The 22,695-nt window shown below is 37.3% G+C and overlaps 1 protein-coding gene across 2 annotated transcripts in view; it reads right to left on the reverse strand.

Annotated features, from left to right (window-relative positions):
- The window catches only part of ERC1 (ELKS/RAB6-interacting/CAST family member 1), a 271,097-nt gene that overhangs the window by 126,199 nt on the left and 122,203 nt on the right, over window positions 1-22,695 (reverse strand). For both annotated transcript variants that reach the window (XM_053978014.1, XM_053978013.1), the window contains one exon: window positions 94-229. In XM_053978014.1, the coding sequence (XP_053833989.1) occupies window positions 94-229 (136 nt within the window). The remainder of the gene's footprint in view (window positions 1-93; window positions 230-22,695) is intronic.

Consider the following 22,695-nt stretch of genomic DNA (forward strand, 5'->3'; position numbering starts at 1 on the left):
CAGCTGTGAAAACAGATCAGGAGGTAGAGCGGGGAGCCAGACAGTTCAGCCTGGCTCATTATCCCAACTGCATTAATCCAATTCCCATGTTACCTGAAGCTGTTGAGAGCTGTCGTTAAGGTTATCCTCTCGTCTCCTGGCCTCCTCCAGCATCTGTGCACTCTTCTTTTTCTCCACTTGTTCTTTGTGCTTCAGATTTGCTACTTTCTTATTTTGATCTTTAACTTGCCTGCAAAAGAGAGGAGCACTCAGAGCGTGGTCCAGAGCTGCTTCCATCAGCCCCGTTGAGCAGCTGGGCCAGGGAACAGTGGCACATCCTTTGTACAGGGTCACTAGCACCCAACTCATCCTCAAGCATTACCCTCCACTGTTAATTCAGCCAAAAGAAGGCTTCATTTTGCTCATTGCTATTAACCTAACCTAGAAAATTTCTGAAACAAAAGCATTATTTATTATTTGGTATAAACTATTAATCAAAAGATGCACCTGTCCTCTTCTGACTTTGAGGAAGAAAACTCTTCTCTGTTCACACACACACACACACATATAAAACCACAGGAATCTCATAACCCATTTTGCTTTGGGTACCACTGTATCTAATGTGAGGAAAACAGGAGAAGCAAAAGGAAAACTACTGAAGCATGACTTGAATATAGAGGATTATGTACAGGAATTAGGCAATGTGTTCCCAGAAGTAAAACAATTTCTTTTCAACCTTAAGATCTACCTGTTTTCTTGATATTTTGAGGGATTTCCCTATCCTTTCTTTTTACACAAACAAGACACAACAAGTAAGAGCAAACTATTTGAGAAAGCGCGCATCATTTCCTTTTCACTTTCATCTATGGACTATTTTTGAAGATCCTGGCAGCTACCATTGCCTGCAGACAGAGTTTGGCCTTTCAGGGCATTAAGACACATGGAGTATTGAATCTAATTACAGACCCTTTAATCTCAAGCCTCCTGACCACAGAGAACTTAAGTCTAAACTTTTAGTCCAATCAAAACAAAACAGCCTAGCTTTGCTTCCTCAGCCCTTTTCTCCATAATTATATCTGGAGTTTGGATTTTGGAATAAAAGACAGATTCTTTGGTTGCAAGATTTCCCCAAAACATCATGCAAGTAGTAGAGACGGCTCTTTAATTTACTGTTTAGAAAACAGAATTATATACCAGCTTCAGATCTGGTATGTTATCCACACAGACAAGGAAGAATGTTGCTTCTGTATTTCAGAAATACTTTTAGAACAGATCACAAACAACCCTTCTTTAATATTTTCTTCAGAACTCATAACAAAAGTACGATCAAGAACATATCTCTTTGTGATATATTTATGTTCAAATTATTTGGCATATGACCAGTCAGTGTTTTGAGTTCCTCCAAACACACATAGGTTCAACTCTAAGCTCTGCTTTTTTCCAATGTAAGCCAACTGAGGCTGGGAAAATCGTGAAGACAACAAATTTTCCTTGGTGCTAAAACAAACTCTTAGGGTGAAAAAGTGCTGATGGCCTCTGGAGACCAATAAAAAAATGAAAGTTCTTTTCTGATGATGTTAAAAATTATTGGCATACTTAACTACCCTTTCCAAGAGTTACAGCTGATTTGAGTCAGGATGCTTTTTAAACACAACCAGTGTAATTGTTGAGTTATTCTAACCCAGTGCTGCACACTGGCAATGGGCACATTGCCCAGTTTGAAAGCAGACTTGCTCAGTGATTAAACAACTTATTGGAAATATTATGCTGGCACCAACTCAGCTTGTACAATATTCAGTTCTATCTGTCCAATAAAATAAACACAGAAAGTACAGCTAAGTTGATGCAGAAAATGAAAATATGTCAGCCCAAAACATTCAATTCCATATGAGAATTTTTACTCAACTTTTAAATTAAAATTAGAGGAATTAAGTATTTTTTTATAAATTTGCAAAGCTAGATTCACATATGGGAAACTGATCTTTATTACTATAACCAACTACTTAGATAAGAGACAACAATATTAATAAAGCCCTAACCCTCTTCAAAATATGTCTGAAATAGATAATCTCCTACATGGTCCAAAATGCTTTCAAACAAAATATGTATTTCAAAGAGATGGGTAATTATAAGGATATGTACTACTGACATCTCACTTCTCATGTGGGAACCAAAATTAATGACATTCTAGTATATCAGGTAGATGTTTTGAGACAAAGACAAGCTTCACTAAAGTCTTGAAATTACCTAGTGCTTGTAATACTGAGATCAATCTTCATAAAATCTTCTACTAGACCATGTTGCTCAAAGCTCCATTTAACCTGGCTTTGAATCATGTACAAGATACAACTATCCCTCTGTATCTCTGATGTCAAAAAGGAACACAAGTTGGGCTATAAACTTTTCAAAATATACAGGTATCTGTGGCAGTAACTAGAATTTCCCCAACCGTTTAATTGTATAAATCTGAGAAGGTTACATGAAACCCCAAATCTATAAACCCCAAAAGGCTTGGAGTCATTTGATAGATAAACACACATTTCATCTGAATGCCCGTGGTCCCAAATCAAAATTCTCACTTTTACAATACCTCATGGTATTGTAACCATTCAAAAGGTTCAGCATATACAAGTCCACAGCCCTTTGAGGTTTGCACCATGAAAGTTCTGTGAAGCTCTGAAGACTTCATAATGTGGTTCTGTAAAGAATGCTCTTCCTTCTCTGCCAGGTAACTTTCAGTCTTCAAAGCCAGTCAGAGAACCATCTTTTTATACATGCAAACAATCTTTTAAAATATTTAAATACATACGCATATTTTTTAATATCAGAGACCTCAAAAGCTTGCTTATTAGGTATCACCCCATTCACTGCTCAATAAGACAGTTTTGTTGCTATTTTAAACGCTGCAGTACTACTGATGATTGTTACAGAACAATTTCATCTTCACCCCACCACTGAACAACGCGCAGAATTGGACCACATACTGAACTGGAACAATAAAATAAAATATAGAAAGTACGTGACTTAAGTGAGCATGCTGCAACTGGGATATTTTATGAGGAGACAGTCAAGAGGAATTTTTTTCATAATATGTGTGCACAAGGAAGCTTATTAGGAAAAAAGAAACAGAAACAAACAAACAAAGCTCTGCAACTCTCTCAGTTTGAGAGCTTCATTTTGTAAGCTTAATGTTCTTTTAACTCTTTTGAATGAATTGCACATATACAGAGCACATATCCTATCAAAGGGACAGCAAAATTGAAAAAAAAATCCTTAATCTCTAAGAGTATTTTTATCAAAACTGAAAAAACTTGCATGACATTAAAGATAGTAAAAAGAGAATGACTTATGTACAATGATGGCAAGACCTTAGAGGCTTATGAATGTTTTCTAGAAAGCACTACTGTCTGCATGTACAGCAACAGCAAACAGCAATTTGCAATGTGCATGTGGGCTTCTCATCATAAAATAAAGAGCTAATGAACTTCTGAAAGATACTGTGGATTAAATATGACCATAAATACACATTCCTGCAGAAATATCTTTGCAATACATAACTACAAAAGAGAGAAACAATTCTGGTGATTCGAATTAAAGCTAGAGAGCTAGGTCACGTTCACTGACAGAAAGCTTTGAAGATACCAACTGGAACCAACAGAAACAACAAAACTAACAAAAGCAAAAGTACCTCACCTCAGAAGAGGTTTACTCTCAGAGTCAAATCAAATAATAAAAGCGTTATAGTCATATATAAAAGAACAAAAATCTAATGACAAAGTTGATGTTGAATTATATTTATGTTGAATTATGTTGAATTATAGTGAAGAATCCCACTCATTTTGGAAATAACAATTTCTTTTGCACTTTTAATAGTAATTTTAAGATAACTATCTTTTTTTGAGAGTCCAGCTCCTAAAACATTTGCCCTCAAAAGTGAAAACTCTTTTCCATTATTTTGAATTTTTCTCCATTTCACAGTATGTCACGCCAAGTACTGTTACAGATTAATGTATTAGATAAAAAGAAGTAGAATAAAATTCAGGCTTCTGATTTAAAAATATAAACCCCAAAGTCTTTCAACTAAAGACAGGCTAAGATTTTCAGAATAAAACATTTCACATCCTTTGATTTTGGGTGCCCAATTTAGTCTACATGCGTGATGAAAAAATCCCCTAAGATTTCCTAATCTGGACACTGAAACCAACTGTTCATATCTATGGCTTTACTCTTTCTTTAATGAAACAAAGCTGTACCACTTTAAAAAAGCCACACCTTTCCACTTCTCTATGAAATTCTTGAATTTCCAGTGATGAAATATAGCCCAACACCATGTGGAATAAACTAAAACAATCACAATAAGCAATAAAGAATTTCAAATGAGAAGATTTCACATTTTAAAATTATTTCAAAATAGGAGGACAAATATAAACCATAAAAGATCAGTGGAGCATCAGGCATTCCTGAAAAGTGGCAAGTCACTCTGTTACTCACCAGTCATTGGGAAGACCTTTCCTCACTAAGAAGACCAAGTGCTACATAGGCCCTTTTATTTATTAAAGCTTTTATGAAATTAATTTTTCTGTACTAATCAGTATTTTTTTTCATTTTGGCACTGATCTAATTATATTTTACTGTAATGCACATCAGCATACATGCAGCTGCTAATTCTCTCCTCACATGGATTTTCATGCTACGCATTAATAATGTAAGCTGTTATCTGCATCTGGTTATCTTTCCTGACATAATTTCAGACGTTATTCTTGTAAACTAGAAGTTGATAAAATGTTAACTGAAAATAGGAATAAGTTAATTTGAATTTTAGCATTATATTTTAACATAGTTTTCCTTCACATTTACGTGGCTAACACACAACAGTGTTTTTAGAACAATCCAGGTTAAGCAAACATTTAGAATGCTTTTGAACCACCATGAAAGCTTCCCTGTAATATAAAGTGTACACACACATGCTGTATTTCACACAATGACTCACACACCAGGAACAAACATGCAGCTCTTGTGCACTGCTATAGAAACAGCTTGTTTTACTCATCTGACTTAGGCACTCAGAAATATTTCTATCTGTCTGTCAGCCATGTCAGAAGGATTGCTGAGCTTGAGCCTTCATTGCTGTAGCATTACCACCACCCACAGGACACTCCACTGCTGCTGCAGCTACCAATCCTGATGGACAGATGAACTTCAGATGCTTTAAAGAACACTTTGCTCCTCAAAACTACTTTAATTGATAAAATAGTCAACATGACCAAAAAAGCCTACACTGAAAACTGGATGCAATGACCTAATATGTCATTTAGTTTTAAATTGCCAAAGTACCTTGGGCTATGAAATATTAGGTTCTACAACACATAGTGTAGAATTATAGAATATTTCAAGTTGGCAGGAACCCATAAGGATCATCGAGTCCAACTCCCTGCTTGTTGCATGACTGCCTAAACCTAAACCATTTCACTGAGAGCATTGTCAAACACTGCTTGAACTCTGTCAGGCTTGGAGCTGTGACCACTTCAGTGCCCCGGTGCTCTCATGGTGAGGAGTCTGCTCCTAATGTCCAGCCTGAAGTTCCTCTGATGCCACTTCATTCCTTTTCCTCATGTGCCATCACTGGTTCCAGAGGTGGATCAGCACCTACCCCTCTCCACTGCCCTTCTTGAGGTGTTGAAGTGTCCAAATTACAATATTTACCCCAAAGTATCTTTTGTCACTTCTTTGTTTTTCAGGTCTGCCCCCACAAAATATTTTTGTTGGCCATATCCTTAACCATAACTTCTGAATTTAAAAGATCATGAATACAGTGATATAGCTGAGTTGTTTGGGTTTTCTTGCTTTGTTTTGTGGGTTTTTTTTTGTAGTTTTGGTACACAAAGAAAAATATTTACATTCTGAGGCATACAGCAGAGGGAAACCAAGGAAAAACTTTCCAAAAATACTACTTTATTTTGAAAAAAAAAAACGGTTCTGAAAGGTTTTGATTTGGCTTTTAGTTACTCAAAACTCACTTCACCTTCGTTAGGGTTAGTCACCAAATCATAAATAATAATGGCAGTGTTTGGAAAGCCTAATTGCTTAACCTCATGGAAAAGCAAGTGATAAAGGGAAGATAAATAAGCAATGAAGGAAAGACCCACATCACACAGCCCCATCACCACAACTGGGTGTGTGATTGACAGTTGCCAAGGGTTGAACAAAGTTCCTCACCTTATGCATTCAAAAAATTAGGATCAGGGGAATTACACACTGCTGAAGATCTAAGTGAAATTTTGTACGGCTGGGTTGGGTTTTTTAAGTGTTATCTGGGCCTTTTCCTGGGCTTTGGCTGTACATAGCAGTTCCAGCTTCTCAACTAGTTTGTCATTGCTCTTCAACGTTACAACAAATCAAAAATGGTGCATTAAATTACTACCTAAAAGAAACAATCATTTCACTATGCTTTAGAAGCTTGGTTTAATATTACCACTTCTACTGCTCATTGCATCCCAACTGTTCTTGTTCAAACGCACAGCACTCAGCTACCTCTCCCAAAACCTCTCATCATTTTGTTACACTGGTCCTTGCTGTTTCACACCACTTTTATGACAAGGTAAGGAATGCCAATGAAAATATTAGCAGATCCTGAAAATGTAACTGGGCTGCTGCATGTGAATCAAATTGTCCCATGGTGGCTTTAAGAGATGAGGGGTGGACTTCATTTCCTGAGGCTAGGAAACTTTGATTTCTTAAAAAAAAAGTGTGTGTTCAGGTCAGCACTGGAGGAGGCAAGGGATGAAGGCTGTGGGAAACTCACTTGCCCCAGATTTTAGGAACAGGAGCCCAACAGTGTCTGAATCAAAAGGTGTTAAAGTCAAGACTTCAAGCAGATCTCGACTTTACACTGACCTCTTTCTTCAGTAGTAAGAATTATTTGCATGATATAATGCACATTTCCTGATGCAGTCAGCTCATCAGCCAGCACATCTCTCCCTGTAGCTGAAACAACACAAAGATTTTCTTCCAGAAAGAGCTGATGGGAAGATACGAGATAGGGGAGCACAAACCATATGAATCTAGATACTCAATATAATAAAATGTTATCCCAACTCTCCTACAATTTAGAAATACCTTGGAAAACAAATCTATAACCTGATTCATCAGCAAAAGATGAGGCTTACCAAGTAATAAGGTGGCATAAATTATTATTAATGCTACATGGAATGTTTCATGAGGGAATTAAAAAAACAAAACCAGAATTAACCAGGGTGCTCTCCAGTCACGAGACAGAAGCCCAGCTACACACAATGGCAAAGTCAAATGCTGCTGTCTGAGTATTCTCAAAAAAAAAAAAAAATTAAGAAAAGAAAAACTGCTCCAACCAACTGGCTAAAATTGATGGATTATCCACAGAGATCAAACAAAGCGTCTTTGTTTTAGTGCAACAAGTCCATATCAAATCAAGCAAACCAAAGGTTTGCTTTCAGACAGAGCCAAATACAATAAGACACAAAATATTTCTGGTAAACATCTACACTACCTCACATTTTCATTAATCTCTCATTACAGTTTTGTAGATAAAATACTTTGCACCTATTTGTTCAGCTAATGTGCAGCTAAAAAATAAAGACTAATAAACTTAATGTGCAGCTTCCCAGCTACTTAAATTCTCAGCACCTATTTCCTAGGAAGGAAGTTCTGTGCTAAAAATAATGAATACATTACCATAATTTCATAACTGGTGCAAAATTTTAACTCAAACTTCAGAGATTAAATATCAAATTAATCATATGTCAGGTTTGATAACTATTTTTGAAAGCTGAAAGCAACTGAACAGAAAGAAACCTTTAACCCTAAAACCTTGCAACTTTTAGTTTTGATTGTTGCTAGGAACATTAAAAACACAAACTTCAGGTGAATTCTGAAATTAACCTGTAACATAGTGGTATGGGTGTTCCTTTGTTAAAAGTACTAATATTTTAAGGGCCTTAATAAAAGCATTCAGTCATTCAAAAATAAGTTTGTTCTGTTGTATTTTTTCTCCTGCTTTTGTTAATTGAGCAAACAGACGCAAAGCCAAAAATGACATTTATAAAATGGCTGATTAGGCTTTAGTGTGGATTCCTTCCCCCTGCAACATGCTGGGTTAGTTGAATTTGGCCCTAACAGTGTAGGAAGAAGTCCCACAGGTGCTGTTCTCTTTAACTCCAGCTCACAAACCAAGCGCCCTGTGAACAAATCACACACAGCCTGCCACTCTCTGCTCAAGAGACCTGCACCATTTGGCCGAAAAAAAAGTGTTGAATGGCATTTTATTGAAGTTTCAGAGGGTATTTTGTGATCTAAGATAACACATGTCTTTTTAAACTGCAATCCCACTAGCCAGAAGACAAAACAAATCACTATACAGCAGCTGCTTTCTTTCAGATGGGCATGCGACCTTTTAATTCCTTCTAGTACAGTACCCAATACAAACAACAATTAAAACCAAAAATCAAATGTAAAAATTAGCCATTGCAAGCAAACAAAACATTAATGTGAGGAGAAGAAAATTTTAAAATTAGGCATTTAAGAACCATGCAAGAGTAGCTTAAACATCTATATGTGTGTAAACAAGCTATGAAGAGAGAAAAGTCCTTTCTAAAAATCTGCAGAAATTTGGGGTAACAGTTGAACAGTATTATTCTGTCCTATTGACAGCTGCATGTTAAAAAAGCAAGATATGTCTCACACATTTAAGCTGACAAATATTGAAAATCCAGTCTTCAAGCAGAAAGTATTAAACGAAGGAGTTGCTAAGGACAAAACCTAAAGCACAATGAATGCAGTAACTCAGTGCGTGAGGATTTCTGAAACAAAAAGAAATATATTCACAAGAACATTCAGAGTTTTGCTCGTAGGAAAAGATGTAAGGAAGTGATGCTAGCAGGACCATTCTGAAATAATGTAAACCTGACCATTTAGTGGCTAAAAACTTGATGATTTTATGTCACTGAGATGCCCAAATAATTCAGCTTATCTACTTAAAACAAAAATTGTGTTCAAGAACAATCTTAATAAAAGACTCTCTATACAAATGTGAACTGAAAAGTGTTTACTCTGTTAGCTACAAAGAAGTTATACAAAATCTGATCCAAAGCTGGCCATTGCCAGATACTATACTGGGAAAAGTCTACAAAAGGATGGGGCTGGTTGAAAAGCCCTGTTATCACACTCATCCAACTGGTCCTTGCTACAGCATCTCCCTCACCATGTGCTAATTCAGTCTGAGGTGGGAGGGACACAGCTCTGGTTTGGGATCCACTGCTGAGACCAATTTCTGACAGCAAACACAGACCACAGAGTCTCTCAGAATGCACATCTGGCATATTTCTGGGTGCTTAGCAAACAGTTATTAGGAAGTATCTCCTCTTGTGAAATACATTCTGAAATGCTGGCTTTGACAGCCCACATCAGGTTATATGAAGAGTGCCTGCTAAGATGACTTGTTACAGACTTTTGACTGCCTGGCAAATGGGGGACAGCAGCATTATTTGTAATAAATATCCCCCACACAGGGCTGCACAGCCTATCTGAAGAGTGCAGATGGCTTAGTCCTCCTCCTCTGATACAGCTGTAACTCTGCCTTCTCAATCTGCTACACACAGGAGAACACAGCCAGGAATATTCTGCAAGTGAAGTGAACACCACTGGGTTTCTGGAGAACTCAGTGAGTGTTGTAAAGCAATGTGTATGAGGTCTCTCTTCATTAGAGGTCTCTCTAACAGCCCTGGGAAGCCATGGACAAGGTTAGTGCCTTATGCATTTGAGGAGGGATTTCAACCATTCCACAACACATGGATCTGATACAGAAAAGTATGTCCACCAGTATTTTGAATGCATACTTTAATTTTTAATATATGATGAAGGAGCACATTAAAAGAAACCTCAGGCAAAAAGATGTCCCATATGTCAGATATAAGAAATATACTATCACTGATATCCTCAGAGATCAGAAGGTTGGCTAATTAAATTAGCTCTAGTTTGGAGTGTGTACCTATAAAGATACATTCTTTATCTAGGCAATTACACTACTTCAGTGAACTACTTTTTATTTGGTGACCTTGAGACAAATGAGGCAAAATTAAGATTTTAATTGAGCTGATCTCCCTATCAGGGCAACTGCCTTGATGCAGGCATCTTCTGCCTCCCTTCAGTGAACTGATTTTTCCAAGTAAATGTAAATCATCAGGAAATATCAGCAAACAACAGACTTTGCTGTCAAGAAGAATATTACTAACACAAATACAATATATTTTCTATAAATCATCTATCTTTTTTTATATGAAGGCATATATTGGAGGTTGAAAGACCTAAACAGTGTTGAAAATCTAATTCATATTAATGAGGCTAATGGTCAAAATAGGATACAGAAAGACAAGAGGAGCTTTCCACTCCCTTTCTACTTAGAAATAAATTTTCTCTAGCTCTAATTCAAGAAGCAGCTATTCCAAGATGCAGAAGAAAACCCACAATTCCTCTTTGGAATTTTCAAGAAATCAAATTAAATCCCTTTGAAGGTGGTGTTGGGTTTTTTTCTTACTGACTGCTTTGTGCTTGTGCAGACTGTGTAAGGAAGAAAGTAACACTGTACAGACCCTTTAAACTAATTAAAAAATTCAAGAGCCATGCTGCTTCAAATCAAACTCACTATGGCTCAAAAGTAGAATTTCCTCACACATACTGGCTAACTAGTTAGAGATATTTATATCTATTAAAAATATGATAAAGAGATAAAAATGGATGTGGGAAAGATTACACCCATAATGGAATTCATATCTGCTTCCAAAATTTAGAATAGAATGTGTTTACCCCTTCTATTTAGAATACTTTTCCAAATGTTCACCTTCTGTTCCTACTCTAAGGCTTTTGCACGAGTTACAATAACCTCTGAAGCCTGAAGCTCTTAAAAACAGAAGGCAGCCTCCTTCAGCTGTATTTCAGCTGTCATTTGTTCATGTGATACAAGCATTTTGAACATGGAAATAAGCAGTCAAAGGAAGCGAACTGTCAGAAACTGTGTGCCATGCCCCAGCTCTCTGAGCACACATCTGCATGTTCCACATTAAAATGGGAAATCTGTGCTGGAAGCAGGAGATAGGAGAAAGGGAAGTAGGCATGTCAGGAACTAAGGAGAGAAAAACCACAGTTATTTGCATCTCTCTGCTTTTATATAATGCCACTGCACAGTGACTCCAAAATTTCTGCCTATTGCTTATGCTGTGGGGAACAGTCCCTTTGATTGGGACACATGACCATTAAATACTTCCTTTAAGAAGAAATTACATTAAATGTTGCAGTTATATATGTGTTCTACTCCAAATGCAACAGGAAAATCCATTATTTTCACATTCCAAGTCAGTGGCCACTTTTGCAATAGAAAGTGTCATTTTGCAGTATCCTACTGAAGTTTTGACTATCAATTTCATTTAATGCTTTCTCCCGTTTTTTGGCCTTCAAGTAAATGATGAAAAAGGAAAAAAAAAATTGAGCAAGAGGAGCAAGTGCTAAAAGAAAAGACAATTCACAGTGATTTGAGGTATCAGTCATTTAAAATATGCTGGCATCCTAAATACTGAGTGTTTGCTCTCGTGTATTTTACATCTATTGCTAGGAGTTAGTGATTGAAGCTATGTAATCTAAGCTATTTATTACTAACTGAAATTATGACCATAGTCTGCTGATTGATTTGTGGAAGTAAAAAATTACACACTGAAAAGTGAAATGAATGTCTCTAGTAGTGTATTTTAAGTTAACAACATTAATAAGTTTGGTACAGTTACGTAAGAATTCAGGGGCATCCTACAAAACCAAGAATCCTACCATCTGAAAACTAGGAATACACTTGTTTTATTTAAAACACTGCAGACTCAAGGAACTAAAGTGAAAATATCATGCAGACTATTACACAATAAGGCAAGCTTAGGAAAGGATCCAGGGATGAACACAGTAGTGGTGCTCCTAAAAGTATGCATTTTCAAAGGTACAGCATCTCCACTGTAGTAAGAGTCCTTATCCTTATAGATTCTTGTGGAGTAAAGTTGCATTATATCACTTCTCTTTTAGCTCCCAGCATGTGGGACTTTATCAAATGTGGCATAAACTACACAGAACACTAAAAAACCTAGAGCTGAGCAATACAGGAGAGGAGGAACTAGCAGGAAAGCAGCCTAACTTAACTTTTCTGCTGGTTGGCACCTTTTGCTTTCTTTGTCAAGGCTGGCCCTGAACACTCCAGCTTGGCAGCTGCCACTTGCTGGCAGCTGTAATTTCTAGGATGAAACGAGGTTTTGGTGCATTTACAGAGAGCATTTTGCAACTCAAGTTTGTAATTCTTGGTCACTTTTGGTTTTATATAAAAAGAATTAAGTTACCTGTATTGGTAAAGTTCATTCCAAAGTGCTTGAAGGAAGGAAGCTGGAACTGAATCATTCCAACCCCACTGCCACCCCAAAACTACCAACATGCTCAATCGCAATTTCTAACAAATCTGTTCAGTATTGTAAAGAGATACATAGGAATATTCTATGTAAAAGCACTTTACATTGGTAGGAATGTGCTGGGTCACTAAAGGGAGAGAAGGAACTTTATCCCTTGGAGATGGGAGTTAATTATTCAGCCATGAACAGAAAGTGACAACTAGAAATATTTTGTTATCTAAGGAAGTGAAAAAAACCCATTTCTTTTAATTAAGAAGAATGGCCTATCTGCTGGATAAGCAGGAAATTAAATAAGTTACTGAGAGCTTGATTAAATCTGTCTGAATTGCCCGGGGTACTTCAAGAAGACTATCTAGAAAAGCTGACATATTCCAGTATGAAAGGGCCCTCTATTGTTTGCAGATGAAGAACACATTATGCAGAAGGAGGGAACTTGAATACACCACCCTGAAGAACAATGAAATGGAAGAGAGCCAAAGAAGAGAAAGGGGAAGGGGAAAAAAAGAGCTTTCTAATTTAATTTTAGCCTAAGAATGTTAAGCATGTTGTTATCTTGCAGTATCTCTAATAGCCTACTTGGGATTTCATGGACAAGAAATTTTGTTTTCATTTTACAGTAAAGTGATTAGGAATGATTTCCAATTAACTGACTGATAGCAACAGAACGGTTCACTGAATCTACAGACTGTATGACTGTAATAAATATCTCTGCTTATCTAACTTATTTTTCATGCAAAAGATGAGGAATTATTTGCAAAGATGATGCATAGGCCTGTTAGGGAAGCTGGTTTCACAGGAATGAGGACAGAAAACATGAGCTAAGTGAGCAGTGAAGTAATGCTCTCAATTGATAAGTGAAGCAGTGAAAGGCACATCTGAACACGAGGGCTCAAAGGCTCTCAGATGAGGCACACCTTTGTGCAGGTCAGCAATGGAACTTGAACTTCACAAGTAACACAGGAACAAAAAATTCCAGTTCAGGCACTGGCACAGACTCAACATGGGACCAGTGACCTCTCAGCCAGCTGAAAACCTCACAGCAGAAAAATGCTGCCTCAACAAACGAGCTGAGAAGAAAATGCAGGGTCATCTATGCTCTATTTTATTTGCCCAGAGCCTGAGCAAGATAAGATAAAGGATGTGACAAAAAGGGATGTGAAAACTGCAAATGGAAGACAGTTCTTTCAGCCCAAATGATGAGACATAAGAGCAAACCTGGTAATACAGAGGCAAAAGTGTGAATCCCCTCCCTGTACTGTCCCAGTCAGCTCTCACCAGCAAGAAAAGCTTACAGAGAACATACAAAAATTTCTGAAACAGAATTCCCAAATGTATCTTCTCTGATTCTATTCACTGCAATAAAGTTTCAGAGTATCTGTGTTTAGGGATGGGGTAGAAGGGTAGAGCTGCATTAGAAATCATGAAATAAAGATGTCTGAGTAAACGACTAGACAAACCTACTAAGACCACTCTGACCTACATCACACTGATACTATATTCCAGAAAGCAGCAATTGTTTTCAAAATTGCTTAAAAACTGAGAATACATATAGAATTTTGCAAGAAATAAAAGAGCAGTGGACCTTGCTCCTCCCCCAACTCCACAATTTTTCTTCTTTCTTTTCTTACAACTGTACAATGCTATGAAATAACACGACCATTTTTGCTTACCCTGTTTTATCAGATCACCATTATGTAGAAATTCTTACCAAAACCACACAAAAACTGTAGAGCTTAGCCAAGAATGCAGGTTAACTTCCCATAGAAAGTCAGAATCATGGAGTAATTCTGTTTGCAGGGATGTCTGAAGATCACCTGGTTCAATACCATGCTCAAAACAAGGTCAAGTTAGAGCAGGTTGCTCCTAGCTTTGTTCAGGTCAGTTTTGATTATCTCCAGTGCTGAGGACTCCGCAGCCTCCCTGGGCAATGGATCAGTAGCTCACTGATCACTGTTTTCCTGTCAATTACAGAATCACACAGAATCACAGAATAATGAGGTTGGAAGAGACCTCTAAGATCATCAAGTCCAACCATTTATCTCAACGGGACTTATATTGGAACAAGCTGCAGTTTGGGCCTTCTGCCTTTTACTGAACATGTCAGAGAAAAGTCTGACTCTGTCTTCTCTATGAATTTTGGAGGTGTATTTTGTCTCATCATCCACATCACTAAAAAGACACTGAACACTGCTGAGCCAGTCATCTCACCAATGAATCAATCAGATTGGTTAGGCATGATTTCTCCTTGTAAATCCCATACTGGCTGTTCCCTATCACCTTCTTTTCCTTCATTCTTGGAGATGACTTTGAGGAGAACCTGCTCCAAACACTTCCCAACACGTGAAGTTACACGGACTGGCCTGCAAACCCCCAGATCCTCCTTCTCATCCTTCCTGAAGATGGGTGTGATGTTTACCAGTCAAGGGAAACCTTCCCTGACAGGCACAAGCTTTTGAAGATGATAGAAAGAGTCCTTGCTATGACATCAGGTGGCTCCTTCAGCAACCTGGTGTTTATCTGATCCAACTCCATCAACCTGCCCATTTTTAATTTGTTTAAAAGGCCTGCAACTCAGTCTAACAATCCTGTGGGTAACGATTCACTCCTGCACACTTTACCATTATGTTCAGGGATCTGAAAGGAGTCCTTACCAGGAAAAAAGGAGAAAGAGCAGATACTGAGCTGCTCATCTTTTTCAGCAACTTTTTAAAAAGTCCTGCCCGACTGCATTCTCTGTAAATATCATGTTATTGCTGAATGCAGGGCCTGTTAAAGCTTGTGGTGCTGTCACTTATGGAACTCTTTGCACCAAGACTGTTTTACCATAGATATACACATTCATTGCCTGGCTTTTAGAATTTTAACAGAAATAAAAATCTATCCATTTGGGGGGATAAAATTTTACACAGAAGCTAGCCATTAAAGAGGAAATATAAACTTCAGATTTTATTCCTTAGACTAAATGTGATGTGACACATTTAAACATTAAAATGTTAGTCAAAATGTTTAATGTTGCATGAAGTTTGAGTGATCATTTCATTTAATCTTCTGATGATGACATGCTATGTAATTTGTTAGCTTTGGGATATAGGAAGATAAAGACACATTTTAAAATGTCTTCTAAAAAGAATGTTGTCTTTTGATGTTTCAAATAATACGGTAAAAACCCCACCTTTTTATTGTATCTGAAAAAAGGGGAATTGTGAAAGATTTCTCTCTCAGAGCATTTGACTTGGACCTCTTCAAAATTCACAGCTCACTGTAACACACAAAAATCCTCCCTAGTTCCATGTCACTTGTCTTTTCAATGCTACCTCAGTTCAAAATCCCACTGGAAACCTGCACACTTTGTGAATATGTGTGCTGAAAACAAAGGAATAACACAAAGAGAAAAACAACTTGTTTTTTCACATAATAAATTAATTTCAGCAGGTAGTAGGAAATTAATCAGATCATGTGAGGCTGCAGAAAAGTGAGAATTCTGAGATGATGTACAGCTGTGCATAATTTTGCTTAATTAAGATGCAGTCAAATGAGGCAAGAAAAGAGGACCTTTGACAGAAAAGGTAGAGATTCCACAGAGGAGGAAAGCTCTGATAATCACTATACCTAAAGCAAATTTGAAATGCTATGACAGCAACTTCTTTTAAGGAAAACCACGGTTCTATTTCATGACCTACACTGCCTTCATTTTTTCCCTTCCCCACCATCATCTCTAAGATGCCATATTTCTCCTCACTCACAAGGATCAGATAACTCCTAAAAAAAGAGTACTTCTTAGTGTAAATAATTCCAAAGCCATTTTTGCTCTAAGTAGAATTACAGGAAACATATATTGAACAGAAAACAACTACTACAGATTGCTGGTTTTTGAAGACAGCCAAGGAAATTGAAATGGAAACTTCTTTGAAGAGAACGTTTCTGTCTCTGCTGAGCTAAAACCACTGCTAACTCAACACGCTTCAAATTTTCATCACTTCCTGACGTGGTTAATGACCAACATTATGGCAGAGTGAAGACTCGGAGTCTTCTGAAGGTATAAAACTAAAGAGCAAGCCACACTTGCAGTAAAACTTCTCCTGAGCGCCCTGGCACGCTGTCAGTGCTCAGATCCACGGCTTCCTGGAGGTTCAGCAGATGAGTCAGTGTGCAAAGGCATTTCCAGCACAGTGAAAAGCCCACAGGTACCATAAACTACATGCTCTGCTGTTTTGGTTTGGCTTTTAAAAAGAATTATTGGATAACACCCTGAGTTTCCTGTACTCTGAACATTTTATGCAGTATTATCTGCTATTTTCTTATAGAAGGATGACATTTTAAATATTTCTTTGGTGGTTAGATGTGTTCAGTTCAATATACATTTAAGACTCTGGAAGAAGGACTGAAATAATCCCCTCAGATTTAGTATTTTGTTTTCACTTTGATTTTATAAGGCTACACTTGAGTTGCTACATATAATTTTACATGGATACACTCTTAGCAGACTTTTACCTGGATTCATGCCACCAGCCTGTACTCATCTAATCACCAAGCCACCTTGCTTGTGGAAATAAGGTTTACAGTATTTCATTATTACTTCCTAGAGCATCAAATTCTCTTTGGTATAGCAAAAAATCTGGGAAAATTTTTTCTAAGAAGTTGATTACTTGCTTTAAAACATGACAGACAGTACAATCAATTATGTGATCTAAACTAGCAGAAAATCTGACAGTAGAAAGCAGAACACTAAAAGACAAGCCTCCTGTGGGATAGCTCCTGTCCAGTTAAACTGTTTGTTACCTAGTTTGAGGCTGGAAATCTTATTTCTGCATTATCAATATTGCTCATTCTTCCCTTGAAAAAAAAATCTGCAGTTGCATGCTATAGCACCCGACTGTCAGTATTTTCATCTTTATCTATCTCACCTTTTGTGACACATATTCAAAAGAACAGCTTAGAAGAACTGGAGCATATGAATTTATCATATTTTTTTCTATTTTTTTTTTCACTGCTGCAGGTAATGACATCAGTATAGTGTTATTTGGCTTATTACTCCTGAACTCAGCCAGCACTGGGAAGTTCCTTATGGGAAGCTGTCATCAGTAGAGATGCTTAGCAAAAAAACTTCTTACAGAAAACTGCTTTAATCCTCAGGCTTTCCAAGACAATTTTATTTACTATGAATCAGCATGACATCCACTCCAGATCCTTAAGACTTCTGAGCAGTAAATACATATCACAACAGTAACAGTGATGCAGATTACATGGTTCTATTCTGAATCACTGAGTTTGTCAACAGGACAAATGATGAAAGCTTAATGGACAGATCAGAAAATTCAGATGTATTGATTACTGTAAGTAAAGCTGTTCTAGGTGAGAACAGAAATATTCACAGGATTTCTTCCTGTTAGAAGACAGACATACCTAACACATTTTTCACATATTGAGTTCTTTTCTAGGAGACACATTTGCTTTGATGTCTGAAAAAACTGCTTTACATCATTCAGAGAAAAATAAAGTTATGCCTCCTATAGTAGCTTCCAAGGTAGAATGTTACTTCACAGAACAGCTATTTCTTCATATATTGCAGTCAATGGTAATTAGGCAAACTCTGAAATGCTTAGGAAATAAACTAGTGTACTTCAAACACTGTAATTTTCCTGTTTGTCCTGAGGAGAATCTTTTTACTTTGTTTCTGGCCAGGAGAGATTTTGTAGTTCCAAGAGCAGTCATTCCACCTACTTCCTTACACTCTTGATTTATTTTAACAAATAAATGAAAAACTCAGCAAGTAACCATAATAATTTACAAATGGAAAAATGTAATCCAAAATAATTAATAAACCAACTAAGAAACTGTGAGGACAGAATGGACAATCTCTTTAACATCTTAGAAAATTCCTCCAAGTTCCTAATCCCAACACTTGGTCACCTCATATCACAGCCATATCTTCTCTAGCTAAAGTTTACAATATGCTCTAAATGTGAGAAATAAAAGTTATGGTTACATTGCTTGTGAAAAGAGAGATCACTCCAGGTCTTAGAAAGACCACAACCATACAGCACCCTAAAATTGTTTCCCCTCTTATCATTAATTCCAGCATAGGCACAGGTATTGATAAAACCCTATAGCCATATGGATTGAAGTCAAACCAGCTTTGACAGCTGAATTCCACAACACCTAGGACTTCATCACCCAAAGCACAGCAAGCTCCACTCATGGTGGTAACAGGCAAATGCAGACTGGCCCACAGAGTCCTGCTCACGCAGCACAAGGCAGAGTGGTTATTTCAGAGGAGAATGTTCACAGGGCAGGAAAAGCTTCCTGGCAGTTGCATTTTTTGGGACATGAAGGGGGTCATTCAAGGCCAGACCTCCTCTCCCCAGTAATTACAAGTATGCCAGTATGACACACACTGAGCACGGAAGGTATTGATGGATGACAACAACATGATTAACTTCCAATCTTTTTCCAGTTTGTGGGAGGAAGAAAAACACGCACCCGAGGCCACAAGTGCGGAGCCTGTGCCAAACCAAGGTCACGACGCTGACACAATTTAAAGGCGTCAGCAGCATCACAGCACTGGGGGATTCCAGCCAACACCACATTTTTCAGTGCTAACCATGAACAGCAAAGTTGGATGTTGGTTGATAACTCGGAATTTTAGTCATTAAGCAGTGGCTTTCTGGGCAAAGACACTGCCCGAAACAATTATGATCATTCCTTCTTCAGAAGTCACAGATGGTTTCTACCAACAGACTTTATCAGCAAAGACTAAAATCCAACATGGTTGCAGAGCTTTCAAAGGCAAATGAGAGTCATTATCTAATGTACTCTTACTTGTATTATTTAGGCCACAGATGTTTGCTCTGAGCTATTCCACTGAAATCCCAGAATCTAAGGTTAGCAACTGCATTTAAAATATAAAAACAGAAAAATGAGCCATGGCTGAAAAACTCAAAACATATTGTCTCTTAGTAGGCTTTCTTCAGCAGTTTATCACTGTATTTCCAACAAATTCATCCTCTTGGTAATTCAGTTATCTTTAACCCTCAGCCCTTGGTTCTTTCTGACAGCACAGCACGTTCAAGCTGCACCAAAACTAGTTCTGCAACATCACTGTAAGGTTTCAGGCACAGATGTAATGATAAAGATCCAGCAGTTAAAAGTTTGTATGACCAGTATTTCCAAGGAACCACTTTTGCACTCCACAGCATGTGTATGTATCATGGAACATGGCTAATGACCAGTCTCTTCTCTTCTTCAAGTAACAGATAAAACCAGTAATATTTAAATTGTCTTGCTTCAGCTTCCTGTTCCTGGAGTTTTTTGCCTTTAAAACCTTCATTGGCTAGTCTTCCCCCTTCTTCCCAGTGCACAACAGCATTGATTTACAATGGTTTGATACGAATTCTTTCCTTCTAAACATGCACCCTATTCAACCCATCCTCCTACACAGACTTAACCAAATCTCTGATCTTTTATTTTGCAATCATGTAATTTGATGTGCAATCTCCTGTAAGATCTCAATTTCAGCTGAATAGACAGTCTTATAAACACCCTTTTAAAAGTGGATACTGACCTTGAGGTGAGGCTGAAGGAAGCAGCAAATCCAGGAAGGAGATGCGAAAGAGAAAGAGTTAGAGTTTGTGAAAACAGTCCAGAGATAAAGCAGTTAAAGAATAAAGGACAAAACAAGCAGATATAAATCAGGTAATGACACACAGACACACAGTCATTCACAAACACAGAGCTGCATGTTTTATAGACATCTAATTAAAAAAAAAAAAACAAAACCAAAACCAAAAAGAAACCAAGCCCAAGAAAACGAAGTAAGAGAAAAAAAGGACTTTTAGATTAGATTACACCATTTCAATTAGAGGCAACTTTCTATAGAGAAAATAGTCTCCAATATATAACAGTTCTTGGAAAAAGAAAATAAGCCATCTTACAAGAAAACTCTGGATTTACATCACATCACTAGCAAGTACCCTTCTTCCAGAATTCTAATGAACATTTTGAAAATACAGAGTTTGACTATCTGAGATGAAACCTAATGTTTCCTTTACAACATCTTCTAAGGGCTTATTTTCTCTCCATGAGCAAGACATGCCATTTTTTCACTTTTCCTGCAGATGATCCCAACTTGTCTAAAGGGACTAAAGAGAAAGGAAAAAAACCCCAACCACTGAGTAAAGTCCTCAAGACCTGAAGACTTGTCAAAACTAAAAGCTCATCTTTCTTAATTTTGATATTGAAGTCACCCCTTCAAAAAAAACAAAAAAAGCAGCTGCCTCATTTTCCTACCATATAATTCTCCCATATAAGGTGCAATCTAAGAACAATAATGACCAAACAGGTATTTTTTTGACAGTTCTCTCCAACATTGTTCAACAGCAGAACTGACCAAGACAAAATGCTGGAGTCCCCTGTATAACGTGAGGTCCCATAGGTTCATTATTGCTTTTTTTTTTTTTTTTTCCCAAATGTCTCCAGTATCTTTCATAGGCATCTGCTGTCAATTTCACTGATAACAGCAAGGTAAATCAACAAGGAACCATAAGCATAGATCTTTTCAAACTGATTTTAAATTTGATGATTTTCAGTCTATAGAAGAGAGGCAAAGGAAATCTCCTTCTGTCCAAAGTAGCAATTTGGCTTTGACAACATTTGTTGTACTTCTCCCATGGCAAAATTTCACTCTGAAAAGGCATGATATGGGCTGGATAAAAATATTTCTATAGGACAGACTAACTGCAATATTCTTTATTACTCTTGGTGTATGGAGGCATGTAAATAAAATTTGAAGTCCTTATTTATGACACAAATTTTACTATCAGCCATGTAGGGTATTGAATTTGTACGAACAACTGTTGTTGGTCTGTAACAGATTAACTAGTGCAAAAGTACTTTTCTTTGGCTTCTGAACCAACATTCTTCAAATCAAGCTCTTCAAGGATAGCTGTTGTAAAGGCTGCATTATTTGGGGATCTGGGGAAAGATGAGACTTGTAAAATGCCAAATACCACATCTCAGTGTTTGATCTTGACGTAACTTGCAATGTTCCAAAAGCCTCAGTTAATTCCTACTGAAAAACATGTAAGTAACAATTCTGACTGAAATCCAAGACTACAAACGAATTTAACAAAAGGGAACAAAAATGTGAAAATAAACAGTTGGTTAAATATGGGAATAAATACAGTAAGGTGAAAAATTTAAGATTCTCGTTTTCTGCTTCAGGGATCCTTTGGTTGTGTTGTGATGATGTGATAATTGTTTCTTCAGTTTAACAGTGAAAAACATACAGGCTACAATTCAGAACAGCCCAGTGGAATTTAAATGAACCATACAGTTCTTCCAACTGCTATTAAAGGTAGCATCTTTTGCTGGCACAGGATGAAGGCAAAACAGTATGTACAACACTATGCTGAGGTCATTTGCAATTTTCTGTGTGCTACAGAAGTATTATTTAACCAGCTGCATGGGTTTTAAACAAAGAATAGTTATTGCTACATCTCCATTTTGTTATGGAATAATTCTTTCTTCCAAAGAAAAATACATTTTCTGTAATTATTAGTCCCTTTTCCAAGTTTTTGTTACAGAGGCACAAAATATTTTTTTAGAAGTGCGGATTTTTAGAATAATCATATTATTTATCTAAACAAAAATAAGGACTATGTCTGAAAGCACATTAAAATTTAAAAAAAAAAATCTGTAAGTGTGCTGTCACTCAAACTAAAACCAAGGCAGACACCTGAAGCTGTCAGCTATTGGGAAGTAAATGGAGATCTGCCATGGACTGGAGCTGAAGCCTTAATTCATGGGCTGTATCAGTGAAATTGAACAGAGGAGCACAGCAAGCATCTGCCCCAGGCAGCAGCCCCAAGCAAGCAGGATCAGATATACAGAGACATACTCATTACAGAGCAAAATCACAAGTTTTAGTTTGTACTCTTTCCCTTCAAGCAAGAACACACACTTGTAGCATTCCTTACAAGGTCCAGCAGCAGCGCTCCTGCCCAGCCCCATTAACTGTGTACTCCGATGCAACAGTCACACAGGGAGACAAGACAATTGTCATGCCACTTGGCAGTCTCAGAGAAACCCACTTTCTTTTAAAATACCATCCCATTATTTTAAAGGTAGAGCCGACTTTATTCTGATCACTGGGTGCAGATCAAAAAAATGAGATGTGAACGCTGAAGCATTTTAATTAAGCAATCTGTGTTTTAAAGGCTGTTGGTTATTCCAGCTACAATTTTTTTCATGTGCT

The sequence above is a fragment of the Vidua macroura genome, chromosome 5 (assembly GCF_024509145.1).
Source record: "Vidua macroura isolate BioBank_ID:100142 chromosome 5, ASM2450914v1, whole genome shotgun sequence".
Classification (NCBI taxonomy): domain Eukaryota; kingdom Metazoa; phylum Chordata; class Aves; order Passeriformes; family Viduidae; genus Vidua; species Vidua macroura.